This window comes from Ictalurus punctatus, chromosome 10 (assembly GCF_001660625.3).
Source record: "Ictalurus punctatus breed USDA103 chromosome 10, Coco_2.0, whole genome shotgun sequence".
In the NCBI taxonomy this organism is placed as follows: domain Eukaryota; kingdom Metazoa; phylum Chordata; class Actinopteri; order Siluriformes; family Ictaluridae; genus Ictalurus; species Ictalurus punctatus.
In genome coordinates, this window is record NC_030425.2 from 12083671 (window position 1) to 12100528 (window position 16858).

Below are 16858 nucleotides of genomic sequence, written 5' to 3' on the forward strand. Positions count from 1 at the left end.
TGACGCAGCTGGCATTGTTGCCGTGAAACCAGCTAACATTATGCTCCATGTAATGTTTGCGATGGCCAGTTATTTGTTAACGAAACTAACGCATTGCAGTGTTCTACACTACCTCCAAATGGGCCACAATGCATCGCCATTCAGCCTGTGTCCTGTCAACTAAATGTAGCCTAATGTCACTAATAATTATTCAAATGTTCATACTTTTAATAAATCTTTTTGGCCTGCCACCAGATCAGTGAATTCAAACTAATGCTTGTATTCAGAGTATAAGGGGCGTGTGTGCGTGCTTAGGAGTGCACCTCCACTCATTGTCAGACAGTGTTTGATAACCAACATATTCTCTCTCTCTCTCTCTAGTTTAAGTTTATTTTTTATTTATTTGTTTATTTATTTATTTTTATACACCACGGTATCGACTTTGGTATCAAGTATCATGTACTTTTGGTGGTATCGGTACCAACTACTAGATTTTTGGTATTGCGACATCCCCAACTGACAATTTTTATGCATTGTGATTTGTGCAATGCAAATTAATGCCTTGCTATTAAATTAATGCAAATGAATGATTATCAATGCATTTTAATATTTATTCAATAGCCTACTTAGTTTTTGCAAGTATTTTTGAAAACGTAGGTTTTTACCCTTCCATTAATAAAATAATAATAATAATAATAATAATAATAATAATAATAATAATAATACATTTTTAAAAAACCCGAAACAAATTCCCGTCCACAGAAAATTGCCCAAAACATCTAGGGCTTGGTTATATTACCGTATATACAAAAAAAATAAATAATAATAATTAAAATAGCAACAGCACATATAATAAACAGTACAAACAATGGTTCTTTTAAATACAAGGTATTTAAATAAAGAATATTTAAAAGAACTATTGTTTGCACCGTTTGCTATAGATGGTGCCATTACTATTTTTGTACAACTTAATGAACCCTGTTTTCTCAACAGTGTAAACAGGGACCATGTCTTTCATGATGTGAAATGCCACCGCATCAATCATTTTCCCCCCTGTTGCGCTTCTTGACGTATGGAACAGTGCTAGAAAATGTCTAAATCAATGCTGCGTTCAACTCAGTCACAACTTGCAATTCCCAACCTTCAACAAGTAAAAGCCAAAAGAAAGCACCCTCTCAGCTTGAAATTCCTGCTTGAGTTCCTTCAACGGTGGTCAAGATGTGCAAAAAAGAGTCAAAAAATAAAATTAATCAGACAACAAAATAGGTCAGACAAAATGGGAAAGGTAGGTATAGTTTGGATAAGACCTCAGTCAATCAAGATATACAGGAAGTACAGCAGGTAAAAGGAACGTGAGGTCAGTTATTCTTGCATAAAAATCTTACGTTTCTCATTAAAATGTGAATTCACTGCTTATGCTAAACTTAAACAACTTTATAATGACAATTAAATTATGTAGCGAGTGTGATCAATTCACATAGTATTAATATAAACCAGGTACTAGAGCTATAGTATTTTCAATGCACTGAACAAAGGCTCATTGAAATCATGTTTTGATGAGAAACGTAATACTTATGTAAACCATACACAATTTATTTATTTTTAAAAAAATTTTTTTAAACATAACCGACCCTGACAGATGTCTCGTCCAATCAGCTGCAAGTATTCCATTCGCAAACTATACCTACCTTTTCTTTTTTCTCCGACTTGATATTTTGTTTTGCACTTCTCGGCCACCATATCCTTCCCCATTTACAGAGTGATGTCAAATCAACACAGCATCAGAAATAAACACAGTAGCACTTCTTACCATTAAGTTATACAATATACACACACACACACACACACACACACACACTTGCTTTAGATCAATCTACATACAAACCCATTTACTTGTTAAATCTATAACACTGACAATACAGTTCACTGTTTAAGAAGGAAAACGATCACTCATCAGCGTTAGTGGGATAGCTTGTTGCTAACAAAAGAAAACATGGAGGCATCTGTTTTTTCAATGCATCATTCAAATGTGCTGAGGTCAAAAATGATGCAACTCTGAACCGCGAACAGAGGCAAGTCGAACGTACCAATTCCTCATCACTGATGTGATATTTCCATCTACGAACTCAGTCCTCAGTGAAGTGCTGCCTGTCTAAAGTATTTTGTGTTTTTTTTTTTATCCAAGTGCATCATCCAGGTCCTTCATATTGGTATAAAATAGCATTTAAAGCCTTTTTTTTTTTTTTTTTTTTTTTTTTTTTTAAATATGCATATGTAAACCTGAAAACTATTGATTAAAGCATTTTGAAAATCACCTGAAAAAACATTCATTCGAATTAATCATGAAAATCACCCAGCACTACTGGATCCATACAAAAATGTAAAATGATTTTAAAATGCTCACATAATGTATGACGCCTTAAGAACAGCAGAAGAGAAGGCAAAATAAGGGGAAGAAAACCCAACATGGCCCAAAGTGACAATCACCAGGATTCATAAGTGTGGAATGACGAGGTTTACTGATTAAGGTTACACTTGGGTCTGATCAACAATCTCCGTTTGCAGTGCGGTGAGTAGCGCTGGAGCAGTGACTCACATTCTGACATCTTCGCAAGAGGGTGTAACCAAAAAAAAAAGTTCAATTAAACTAAACACGTCATAACGTATGAAATTACCAACCATGAAGTAACAACCAAATCAGCAGCCATGATAAACAAGCAAAATAACAATAACAGGCACATGTGGGGTAGAGCTGCGACTTCAGCTTTTTCAATAAACATGTATTTCTCATGTCCGTAAGAAAGCAGTGAAAATTACATTTTAGCATTTCTCCACCTGTGAGGATTTTTTTTTTTTTTTTTAAAGCTTCCTTTTCAGTGCCCCCTGTGGATGGGAGACCCAAATAGATATCCATATACACATGAGGACAAGGCCTAAGTACAGCAAATAAACATGCATGCATAGGATGGATTGTAAATGAACCATGAAATACAGAAGTGTTCTACTGTTTTAGATTTGGCAGCAGGGCTGGACCCAAGTTAAGATCACCAACAAGCCTATTAGCATCTGTGGTTCAAAGCACTTTAAGAGAGACGGAAGCCCATAACCAAAAGCCTAACCATAATATGGGATTATGAATCATTAATAGAAAAGGGGAAAGCACTGGAATTCTTGAGGAAAGCGTTACCAAATGAAAAGAAGGAAAAAAAGGTGCCAACAACTGTGCTAGAATAATGTGTACAAAAGGCTTTGATAATCTGTAGCATGAGAATAAAGTTTGATCCAGGCTGGGTGTGCCCCAAAAGAAAAAGAAAAAAACCCCACTCAGCTCCGCAACTCTGACTCATTGCGTATCTGCGCAGCACACGGATATTACAAAGTAGATAGACTAACCAGGCAAGTATTAGATGCAGAGCACTATATACAGAAACCTCCCAGAAGTAAGGTGTTTCTGCATAAAGCAGTGGATCAGTCAAAAATACCTCTGTTGCTACAACGGAAAGAAGCGAGTCACCAGCATTACTGTACTAACCAGTGGATATTCAGTTAAATAACTGCATCTTTTAAAGGACGTAAAAACCAATCCTCAGCTCCCTCTCTTGCATTTCATGAGCATCATGTGACACAGCAACAGCATGCGTTCGTGTGCAGCAGTAGTGTGGGCTGATATGGGGAGCGGTTGTGGAGGACGCCAACACACTTTCTTCTTCTCTCTCTCAATCTCTCTCACACACACACACACACACACACCTCGGCCTCGTTCTCACAACCTAGCCTCTCTCGCTGAACAAGAGCGCACACATACAAAACACACAGTGTGAGAACAAGAGAATAAAACAGCAAAGCAAACACAAACTTGAACCAAACACACAACTGACAGCCTAAACTATAAACTCATTACGTTCAGATGAAACCAGATGCAACTGTTCAACAGGCAGATGGCTGAAACATCAGAAGGAACAAGCATGAATGTGGATATTGAAAATTTTAAAGCTCCGTCATAGAAGCATGAAAACAGCTGCAGGACTCTCAATAAGTCAAACTGACAATGCAGGACCACGCTGACAAAGCACTTCCTGATGATCCATTAAAGCACCATCATTCAGAGACTAATGTTACCAAGTCCAAACACCAGATATATAACCTCACTGATTCCACACACACTGCATTCATGACAGATGAGCTTACTAATCGCATAAGATCACAAATTGCCAGAGTCTTTTGTTGTTGTTGCTGATTCTGCTTTTGGAAAGAAGAAAACCACACAGGGGTATAATGGAATATCGCTTAAAAGCATATCCTACTACAAAAATGTGGATAGATGGTGATTACATAAACTAGTATCAGAGTCGAAACTGTTAAGTGTTCAAGTGCCCCTGAAATCAAAAACAGTGTTTCAGAGCATTTTTACACACCCCTTAGTGTTATGCACACCAATACAAGAGATTATATTTGGGGGGGGGGGGGGGGGGGGGGGGGGGCGGGTGTACTGGAGATACTATACCTCTGGGAAAAGAATTAAAACTTCTTTGTTGACTCATCCTGTACTGATCTTGTGTTTGTCCAAATGAATGCTCTCTAGAACACTTACAGTACCCTCCACTAATAATGGGATCGGGTTCTATGGTCAGATGAAACCAAAATAGAGGTTTTTGGCAATAAACACCAGAGGTGGTTTTGGCACACACAGAGAGGTAGCCATATGGAAAAGTTCCTCACACCCACGGTTAAATACAGTGGTTGATCTAGAGATATAACGGTATGAAAATTTCATATCAGGATTATTGTGACCAAAACCATCACAGTTATCAGTATTATCACAATATTGTTCAATTGTGCAAAACTTACTGATACACACACGGAAGTCGTTTAAACAGGTTTTATATTTGACTATAAAAGTGATGGGATGGTCATAACTAGGCTTGTTGCGATCAATTAGTTCAATTAGAGAACATGGCTGAAGGGACCGAAGGCGCTCAGGAAATTTTCCAAATCTGAAGTGTGGTCATATTTTGGATTTTATAGAAATGCTGAAGGAAACTTAATACAAGATGGTATCCTCGTTTGCAGAGCTTGAACGAAGAAAGTTGCTGCGAAAGGGGGCTTTGGCACCCCCCGCTTTTAACCCTCTTACCCCGTATGGCCGAAAAAACAAGCTTGCCCGTCTTTGATCTATTCCCGTAAGGACGATATACCGGCTTGGTCATCTATGCCAAATCCCCGTAAGGCCAATATGCGGCTTTACAGTGTAAACGTTATCCCCGCAAGGCCGGTGTACTGGCATTGCTCTGCCATGATTCCTTACTTATTTAATTATTTTTTAATCCGTAAGGATGATGATGTCATGATGTGATTATGTTATTACACCAGCATTACGATGAAGATCCAAGCGTGAATATTGGTGTAATAGTAGAAGTGAACTAAAAATGCCAAAGCGAAAAGCTAATCGTGTTCCAGCTAAAGTTACACCTACAGTGAACACAGGTACATCTAAAACAGTGGAAAAAAAGAAAACATACACAGTTACACAGGTGAGAGCGAGGATTCTAGATAATGACAGCAGTGAAAGTTCAGGCGATGTTGAAACCAAAACTGATAGAGACGCAAACTCTCCTGATTCAGACCCTGATCCGTCTTCATCTTCAGCATCAACCAGTGCGACCGACACTGCAGGGGTCTGGAGTCATAACGGGACCATTTCTGTGCATTCGTGAAAACACTACCTGCTGGTCTGATTATCACCAGAAACTTGACTTTTGGCACTAAAATGCATTCATTTATTTATTTATTTATTTATTTATTTTATTCAAAGGCATTGACCACGCTGATGCTCGTATGGTACTCCTAAATGAGTAGAAGGATTTTAGCGAGCATTTTTCGTCATTTCTCTAGTTAAGAATTGTGCTCTAAGAGGAGTAAAAACACTGAACTGCTTCATTTTCAAAGTAATATTACACAAATACATTATTATAAGTTGTTTCAAGACCTAAATATGTTAAAATTAAAATGTTGATTTTGGGGTCAATTTTGGCCTGGGAACTCAGGGTTGGCGTGCTGTTTCTATGGGGAATATAGGGTTGTGGGACATAATACTGTGGGAACTAAGGGGTAAGAGGGTTAAATGGCTTATGAATGCTCGTGTGGCCGTGGTCATTTCACTTTAGCGGCGATTTGGGGAGGGCAATTGCTTGAATGGTGGGTTCATGATTATCCTTAATGAAAAACAACAAACAGTACAATGGCAAACTCAGTTATATTAAACAAAGTCTTCCACCATCGTCTCGCCTCACTCTCGTAACGTGATGAATGAAATCTGACTCCTGCTGATCTGTGCTGTGACTCATTCGGCTCATGCTGAATTGAGCAGACGCGTTCAGTTCATAATCGTAGCGTCCATTTTCACACTCAAAATACAAATGTTGCATGACGCACCTGCGTCAGACTCATGCTGGGTGTGTGTGGACAGCATTTATCGTGAGCTTTACAAATCACGATAAATTGTGCACAGTTTTAATGATAAAATTCCCCAACGGTTAGTATTACTGTGTCACATTTAATCGTGGTTTATCATCAAACCGGTACCCGTTTCATCCCTAGGTGGCTCTTTAATGTTTTGGGGCTGTTTTTCTGCCAGAGGACCTGGACATTTTGTTAGGATACATGGCATCATGGGCAATCAAATATCAACAGATATTAAATGAAAACCTGACTGCCTCTGCCAGAAAGCTTAAAATGGGCCGTAGTTGATCTTCCAGCAGGACAATAATTGGAAACATGATCTGACCTAAAAATCAAGGTCCTGCCATGGCCATCCCAGTCCCCTGACTTGAAACCCATAGAAAACCTCCGAGCTTAACTGAAGGGGAGAGTCCACCATCTTGGACCTCAAAATGTGAAGGATCTGGAGAGATTCTGTATGGAGGAATGGTCTCAGATGCCTTGCCATGTATTCTCCAACCTCATCAGGCATTATAGGAGAAGACTCAGCTGTGATCTTGGGAGGTACCACAAAGTATTGACTAAAAAGGTGCCAATAATTGTTGCACACCTATATTTAACAACGATACTTTTTTGGATAAACCTGAGTTGCATTTACAATTGCTTGAGATCCATGAGAGTATTTGTGAATTTCTTTGAACAAAAGATCAAAAGTTTAAACAAAAATTTTCACAGACTTCTTTGCTCATATTTCCCCAAGGGTGACAATATTAGTGGAGGGCATTGTACTGACCTGTGTATGATATAGAATTTAATTTTACAGTTTGTATTTACAAGCAGCATGACTATGGCTGTATCTTAGTTCACATTCTGCACTGCTTTCCGACTCTAGCTTTATCTCCACTGCCGTAAGCCATCCCTCATTTCTCAGAGCTATTTCCTGCCAAGAAGTCTGCAATTTCTATCATTCTAAAATCTATTAGACTGCAGCCCAACAACCAATTCAACACTATAGACAACTGCAAGTAGCCACTGCAGAGATCCAGAAGGCTGGAAGATATACACAAGCGAATCGCACAATGAACAAAATGAGCAGCTATATGATAGTCATGCAGTGTCACTTCAGGAGACTTGGTTTCCGCAAGAAATTTTGCACTCACGTTGATGCATACTTAATGCAAAAAATTAAGCTACTACAATGGCATTTAGTAAAACACTGACACATACAATCTTATGATCCATTACAATCTTTGAACAAATCATTCTACAACATCTAAAGCATGATTTTAACAATATCACAGAAAATACTCCCAGCTCATTAAGAACTGTACAACAAATACAGTCAAAACGATCCAATGGCACTTGACTACACCTGGCCCAAATGATCATGGCTGCACCCAAAGCCAATTCTAGGCTTGTTTAGAGTACGGGCTCAGTCATTGGTTAGCATTCGCATAGAAGAAGTCCTTCTGTACTGTGGATTAATTGCACAATTCCATACATCACTTTGGTTTGAAAAATGGAAGGCACCATGTTCATCTATTTATTGTTGATTATTTTCCTTCTGTGCCAACTTTCAAGTGAAGAACAGAGTTTTGTGGATTGAAGGCATGTCATCTTGCCGGAATACCTGCAAACAAGGAAGATTAGCCATGCAGGCCATCATGACGCTTGCGTTTTTCTCAATACGCTCAGTGCAAGCACTTGAACTAGAAACGTGAGCTAATTACAGGGCTCCAGTTGCATGGAACATATGGTCATATACATCAATAAAGCCTTCAGGAAGTCATGTGGCAAGTTCATGTTACTCTGTATGCAGCATCAAGAGCAAACAGCTTATACAGCTGATGCAGAGGACACCATGTTTCGGTGAAAGCAAGCCCCAGACCGCAGTTTTCAATAGGTCAGTTCTGGATCAAAAACAGCTCCACAAAATGTACAGAACTCTAGGGGTAATGGATCAAGAGTTCAAAATAACATACCAGTGTGAAAAAATAAGTAATTTGTATGAGTATGGCTATAGCGTTAAGGCCTCAAACTAAAAAAACTAACAATTAAAGTAAAACTACATCTTCGAACATCCAAACCATGATATTAATTGAAGAAAATGATCATGCCCATAGCCCTTTTACTTTCAGTTGGCATTTCGGCTGAGCACTTACCAATGCACAGCATTAAATTAATAATAGGGTAGAATATCACCACTGAAAGTCAAATCCTTCACCAGGCCTGTCACAGTGAGTGGGCCTAAGGGGGCTGGACCTACCCACTCGGACTGCTAGGCCAAAATAAGGTCTGGTTGTCTTGTCAATTTAATATACACTAAATTATTTTTAAGCCAATGCTGAAAGAAGACACTTCTGTGAGAAAAATCTCTCCTAAATCACTATTCATATATTGTTGGGTGACGAACCCGTGCAGACAGTAGGAGGCCTAGTGATTACGTAGACTGGTTTGACATTGAGGTCAAGGTTAACCTGAAAATAGCATTATGACATGAGTGAGCTACTTTCTTTACCTTTTTCTGTCACAGTTTTGCTAGTCAGGTCTGATTATATGGGGTGAGGTGGGCTTTGTGTTAAAGGAGTCATATGATTTTTAATGTTTTCCTTTTGTTTGGGTGTGTAATGTATCTGTTTGTGCATGTATAAGATCTGCAAAGTCACAAAGCTCATAGTCTCCCCAAAAGGGATTCATTTTATCTAACAGAACACTGCTCCAGACCTGCCAAAAAACACCTGGTTCCAAGTCCAGATTTACTTCCATAACATGTTTACATCACAGCGTGCATAGTATAATCCCACCCAAAGGCAGGTGTGAAGCAAGAAGGCGAGGCTTCAATGAATTCAGACGCCATGTCGCGGAGACGCTGAACCCTGTTTGCCTTCTGAAAACGGACAAAATTAGGAATCAGTGGGTACTGTTTGCTTCTAATGCTGTTCCTGAGCAGTACAACCCAAACGTTTGTACACAGCGCATTTTACAGAGGACAGCTTCCTGAACCTGGGCGAGTACAAGGCAGGCTATAAACGAATGCTACTCCTGAAAAGTGAGGCAATTCCCACTTTGCTCTGACAATCTGGTGCTTCTGAATCAGAACCTGTGAGTGTGTTTGATTATTTTATGAAGTATCTGCTATTGACTGCTCAAATGCAGAGTTGTGTGTTGTGGCTCAGTTGTGGCCTTCTAACGTGGTAACTAAAGTTTTTTGTTTGTTTGTATGTTGGTGGTCTGATAGACGTTGATAGTAGCTGCTGTTGTGATTGTATTTTGAAATGGTTAATATCAATCAAATTACAAGAATCATAGCTTTCCAAAGATATATAGCATGAGTACACATGGACACACAGAATCTGAGCACAGCATAGTTAGGCCCATCAGCAGGCATCAGCATTTATATCATATCAGAAAAGTAAGAGAGTTACAAAATAAAAGCTTACCACTGTGAAGCGTTCTGCTCAATTCGTGTTTGTAAAGTTGGTTCTGCTTAAATCATCCACATTTTCAGAATCTGACTCGGGCTTGAACGGACACGGTAACAGCAACGTGTTGTTGGTTACGAGCTTAGAATTGCTTTAGAAGCTAACCCAAGGAGCATTATATTTCTGACGCATGCTTGAGGATTTTGGCCAAACATAACCCAACGAGTCAGCTGGCCAATCAGATCACTCTGGGCTTTTCGAAAGGCGGGGCTTTGGAGAAAACAGAACGTTTCAGGCTGCCTGGGAATAGTGGTACTGCAATAATGTACAGTATGTGACTTCTGAATATTAAAGCATGTTAACCTATTCTATTACCCACAATAGACAATAATTTACATTTAAAAATCACAATATTACTCCTTTAAAGGCATTTATTTACCCATAGTGATGTTCCTTTATCTCTAGTAAGCTTCATTTTACATTTCTAATCTGTGACCAAGTAAAATCTGACAAATCCCAAATGGATTTCTATTCACTTTGTGTCCTACAAAGAGTGCAATATACTTAAACTACACACGAAACTACGATCCTGCAGGACCCCACCAAAAAAGTTCGTGGGAGTGGGTGGTTTTTGCTTTCATGCAGTTAGATATGAAGCTCAGTCACAAACGACTGAATTATTGGCACACTTGTCTGTATTTGGATGAGAGCACAGCCGTTAGTTGAAATTTAGTTTCAATATTTTTCAAACTGTCTCATGCTCAACAGTTCAGCATATTTTAACTTAAAAGGAGATGCCTGGTTTAATTTCAAAATCTTTATTTTATTACAAGTATTATTTTAAAACCAACATTGAATCACCACCTAATAAGCTCCAGAGACACTCCTCTTACTTCCACAGGTAATGTTTTTTGATGACGAGTGTGCCAGTTCCCCAAGATACAAACAGACCTGTGATCAGATTTGTTGGGGGGGAAAAAAAAATAAAAAATTCGCACCCTGACAGCTGAAATTGAACCCAGACTTAGATTAGGCGTCGGATCAAGAAACAGATGTGTGTGTGTGTGTGAGGAAAAAAGGGCTACCAGAGCACAAAATATATACACAAGCTCGGGCGGCGCAACAGAACAGTGTTCACCCTATTACTGGAAGATTGCGAGTTCAAACCCTAATGATGGCACAGCCATATACATGGCCAAGAGTCAAACTGGCCATGCTCTCTGGGTGGGATGGATGGCATACTCGCTCTTCCCGTCAATCTCTGTGACACTAAACAATTGTGGGCATCCAAGAGCCCCATGAATGTTGAAGAGAGCATAACACCACTGGGGGTGTTACGACACTGCCCCAGTATATAGAGACATATAAAGCCAGCTAATTGTATCTTTACAAACTGCTGCCCTGACACGCAGCACGAGCAGCAGTTTGTAAAGATACAATTAGCTGGCTTTATATGTCTTAGAGAAAGATGTGGGTGGGTGGGTGGGTGGGTGGGTGGGGGGGTTATCAGGGGGAATACCCACAAACTCCAGTATACCAGATCTGCATTAGGCCTCACCCCTTGACGAGGACAAGTAAATGGTTATGTAATGGATTTTACATAGTGAACTCCCAACCTCAATTATACTCCTCACTTCCCGACAGTGTACCACATCCTGAACCCTCCACAAAAGCCTGAATGAAGACTAGGCTTGAATAACTGTTAATGAGTGGTCAAAAGCTTCTAGCCTTGTTTCCTTATTGCATATCTTTTTTCCTTTTCCTCTTCCAAAAAGACCTCATAAAAGCTACTTGTGTTTTCTGTGGCTGGGTATGGACTTACTGAGCACACAGGCTGCACAAGGCAGGGCTTTTATTGATGCTTTTAACACAACAGCACAAGATCAGGCTCATGACCATGTGCTGAACTACAGATTACACTACACATGCTCGCTAACGTTTGCACAAATCCATCAACAAAACATCAAAAAATTTATCGGAACCTGGATGACACATTCGTAACAAACTCCATCGTAATAACTCAAACCAACTGGTTGCGACTAATCAAATACAAGTGTCTTCAAGTGTGCGTGCTACAGAAGGAAAAGTCTGGATTTTGGGATATGTTACCGATTTTGGCACATTGTCCTAAAATCCTGCTCTTCAACCCAAGATTCAAATTAAGTCTCTGATCTAATTAGGTGCCTCGTTTCTACATTCTTCAGTGCAAACTCAGGAACAATGTAAAAGTTCATGGAGCCACATCACATGGCAACCTCACTGATTAACTTCTGTCTATTTGATTTTCAGCTATTAACTTCCACATGTATTCATAACAGCATTCTTTAATGTCTCCAAGACCAAAGCACAACCAAGACTGCAGTATTGGCTTGAGTTGTGAATAAAAGGCTAATATTGGAAAAACAAGCTATTATGAAAAATCAGGGGAGCGGTAACATGAGTTGCAACCACAACATTTGAAAAATAAACCACATTTGCCAAACTTAAACCATTTCACAGATATTACTCCGGTGCAACTTCGGAAACTCAAATCTGATTTTTTGACACCTGATTTACACATGAATGATTCTCAGCAGTCTGAACAGCAGAAAAATAACAAATAAATAAATAAATAAAAATACATCAAATTTTCCCCCAACTGAATTAAAGCCACATTTGGATGTGGTTTCAAATCCAATTAAAATTAGTTCAGAAACATGCAACTTACCCATTTGTTCAATGTGTTTGTACTGTGATTCAGTGTGCAGAACCAAACATGGCACGTGTCACTCTTTAGCTTGTGACTGATTTCCACCAAATTAGAACCTTACCTGGACACTGACCTTGAAACATAAATCCACAGAAAAACCCTCATACGAGCAGATAGCTAACTTTCACCTACCAAGCACTACTCGGTTGCTATGTTTACAAGCAAAAGGTTTAACAATCTGAATAAATTCCTCCCGATTGCAGATTCTGAATGAACTGTTTAAGTTTCCTAAACTGCACACTCTGTATAAAACCCGCATTTGCATGCACGTTATATGTAATTCAATCCAAAAGGTGGAGTGTGGACTTTGGCGTCATGTCTGATGAGTGCGTCTCGGCAGCTTTTTAATTGCGCTACTTGGGGTTTAAGTAATTTTGTTTAGCAAAAACAAAACCCAATCCAAGTATAAATATTGAACAGACAGAGACAAGAATTTATGACTGCAGAAAATTTGCACAGCAGTTCATATTTACACATAAAATGAATGAGGTTCTGGTTGTTGGGAGGGAGGGAAAAAAAAAAAAAAACCACACACAAAATGCACAGATACATTGGTATAATAGTCTTACTTATCTTACTAATGTTCACAACTCTATAAGCCACAGACTGGGAATAACTTCTATACATCCATGGTTCTCCAAGTTCGTCTGAAACCCCCCAGGAATCAGTGAAGCAAAGCCATGATTTTTTCCCCTCCCCCAATTTGATTTTGCCAATTGCCACTCACCAGTCAACTCACCCCGATCATACTCCAGCTACCAACCTGGGAGGGCGAAGGTCAACACATGCTTACCGTGAGACACATGAAAACCTACCAGACTTTTTTTTTTTTTATACAAACTGCTGCAACACACGGCAGTGTGGCACGTTTGGAGGCAAGTGCTTTCTGCCCTCTTCCGCATACACGCCTAGTGTTGCACGCGGTCCCTCCCAGTTTGCTCCCTTGACTCCAGACCACAGATGGCTGTGGCTTTGGTGGGAACGCTTTTCTGTTGCACCACCATGGAGCAGGTCAACGACTTTCGAATTTTACTACACCGCTAAAGCTGGTACGCACTGTGCGATTTTGAAAAGCCCTTTGCGACTGTTGCTTGTCCGACTGTACGAACACGATCCCCGCGGTAAGCCATGTCACACTGTAGGATCTCGGTTGTCATTAATGTCGGACTGTACGACAGTCATGACGAGAAAATCGGACGCACGCAAGGAGACTCATACAGAGTAGGAGAAGCCACACTACAGGACTGTGCCTCAAATCTTCTGACACTGCCGGAGTTTAATCAGAGGAAAAATTCTCGCAACAGCCGTTAATCTGGGAACGTGTCAAACTAGCAATCAAAGACTACAGATTTTGGCCTAGGATTATAGGAATCTTTTAGGATTCTCAAAATCTGTCTCAGACGACCAAATTGTGGCCAAAATCGTACGGTGTGAGCCCAGCTTAAGTAAAGACAACTAAAATCTAAACATAATTTTAATAAAAACTGCACAGAAAATTTAGAAAAACCCTTTATAAAAAAAAAATTAAAAAAATAATAATTAAAAAAAAAAAAAAACACCTTATGGCTCCAATAAATAGCTAAATTATTATTATTGTAGACATTTCTAATGTACCTATTTTTTGTTTGCTTGTAAAATAAATCCGTACTGAGCGAGTCTGTTTAAGATCCCATGTTTAACCCTTGTGTGCAGTCTGGGGCAAAAATAAATAAATAAATCACTCATATGAAAAGTTTACTTCAAGAACCACCTTATCATTTTTTTGCAATATGAACATGTCATTTTCTCAACTGTACATGAAACAGGACACATCTTAACTCCTGGTGCATTCGCGATACCCACCTTTATTTACAGGAATTGTTCAGAAATAAAACATGAAGGGGTGAAATATGGACTGCTACGATAAGATAGGTGAATTTACTCAGTCATATGACATTATCTCCATGTGTTCTTCACGCTCGTAAAAATAATGTCACACCCCCCCCCAGTAGAATCATCTTCAGGTCTGCGGAGTGGGTGTGTGTGTGTGTGTGTGTGTGTGTGTGTGCTTTACTCTTCCCCGAGTACATAGATTTATACTGTAATATTTTCTGTCTCAGCTACTCAAAGTCAACACGAACACCACAATGCTGATCAGTCTTTTTCACATTACCTGGCAAGCTGGCACTAATCTCATAAAACCTCATCATCATCTCTCGATGCAATCAAAACGCTGTTTATTGCAACAAAAAGCAAAATAAATATGACATAAATGACAGAAGATTTATGGTGCTCGCATGCCTGCTAGCAGGAAGGTCTAACAGCCATGTTAAGTCATTTCAGCAGCTTTGTCGCTCACTGTTTACAGTCTGCTTATAAAATCAAACACATACCCAGGAGGAGAAGTTTGAGCTCCCTCCTCGCGTCTCGCTTGTCTCGGCGAAGCTGTTTATCGATCTCGGCGTTGATCCTCTTCGACTCCTTGGCCTCCTCACTCAAGCAGCAGGCCATCATCGACTCCAGCGTCATCGCCGCAGTGGTTCAGAAAAAGATCCGACTTTTTCCTCAAAGAAGCACGAAGGCTGCTGCTAGCAGGTGGTTCCGGTTTTTCAACGTTTCGATGCAGCAACAAACACGAGGAGAAATTGTTAGCTGCTAAAAATGATGCACATCGCGTAGGCCTTTCGATGTGTGTGTATATATATTTTTTATTTTTTTTTTAAATAATAATTAAAAATTAAAAAACAGAGGGACCTGCTGACTAGCTAGCCAGATGAAAAACGAGTTAAGGAGGATAGCAGATAGGAAATGATCTGGGCCCTGAATCCGTCAATCTTATGTTGAACAGAATCGCGAAAAACGGACAACCCTATAGCTGCTCCACTGCCAGACGGAGCAAGGCGACAGCACTCGAAGCTGGTTTAGTTAGCATGAGCGCTAACGTTATTAGTGTGCGGCTGGATGATATCCCAGACCAGCTGTCTATTTAACACGTCTTGCTACCTGTTAAAGCTGGAATCAGCTCGTACCACGGACACTCCTTCACTGCCGTTTGATATGCTGACTACCAACTCGAGTTGTCCCGGAGACTACGGGACAAAGCTGCCTGCCGAGACATCCGTACTGGATTTCTGCTAACTAGCCTAGCTAAGCACCCCAGTACCGAAACCAAACAACGCCAGAGTAGTCGCACAGAGCGCCCGCAAAACCGTCCATCAGCTAACCGAGCTAACAAACGCGCTAGCTAGCTAAAAAACTAGGTCACAGACCGCGAACAGCGGCAGAATGGAAACCATTACAGCGCCAGTCGGTGCTGTCTGCAGCCGTATACGGTTGACTATAGCGGGCTAGTTAACTGCAAACCGTCGCTTTACAGCGCAGTTAACCCACCGAAAAACCCCGATAGCCAGCAAGCTAAAAGTAGTGACGCTAACTAGCTAGCTGTACCTTAAAGCATGATCATGATAATTCATTTCTTTCTACAACATTCCAGTAATGTTTTACTATATATATATATATATATATATATATATATATTTTTTTTTTTTAATGTACGCTTATATCTAACCGCCACCGGGGTCTTCTAATTAATAAACGAATTATTTCAAGCTCATCGCGCATCAGCCCCGTTTGCTTTTTGTAGCCTATGAACTGCACATTACCGAGAACGCTGGAATTGATTGGTGATTGACAAACGAGAAAAACCAATCAGGACAAAGAGAGCGTCTGGAGGCGGGCTCTCGGCGGAATAAAGCTTGGTGGAGAAAGCGCGAAAGGCCCGAGGGGCGTGGCTTACCGCAGAGCTCGCTATCTGAGTGGACGGGCAACGCCCCTTAGCTTGGTCAATATTCCACAAAGTGGTAAACATGGGTGGATCCTTCTGAATGAAGTGCGCGCGCGCGCGCGCGCGCGTGTGTGTGTGTGTGTGTGTGTGTGTGTGCGCGCGCGCGCGCGCGCGGACCAAATGTCCCCACAAAGTTAAATCTATCTGTTTGTCTGTTTAACAGCAACTGTAGTTGTAGTAGTAGTAATGGCATACAGTCCCCTCCAAAACTATTGGAACAGCAAGGTAATTTGTTTTTGCTCTAGACATTTGGGTTTGAGATCAAAAGATGAATATGAGAAGATATTTATGTGTTAAATGCCAGAACATAGCACATTTTGTCTCAGAAAACCCAATTTGTAAGTGAGAAAAAATATTGGAACATGTGACTGACAGATTGTTACTGAGGTGTGTCCTGTTAGATTGATTGTTTAAACAATAAAAAGCTCTGAACATATACTCTTGGTC

The 16858-nt window shown here is 40.1% G+C and overlaps 1 protein-coding gene across 1 annotated transcript in view; it reads right to left on the reverse strand.

Annotated features, from left to right (window-relative positions):
- LOC108271202 (guanine nucleotide-binding protein subunit alpha-11) overlaps window positions 1-16071 on the reverse strand; it is a 38119-nt gene extending 22048 nt beyond the window's left edge. Inside the window, exon 1 of the mRNA XM_017478586.3 lies at window positions 14961-16071. Coding sequence (XP_017334075.1) covers window positions 14961-15096 — 136 coding nt within the window. The 5' untranslated portion in view covers window positions 15097-16071. The remainder of the gene's footprint in view (window positions 1-14960) is intronic.
- Window positions 16072-16858: the final 787 nt, after the last annotated feature.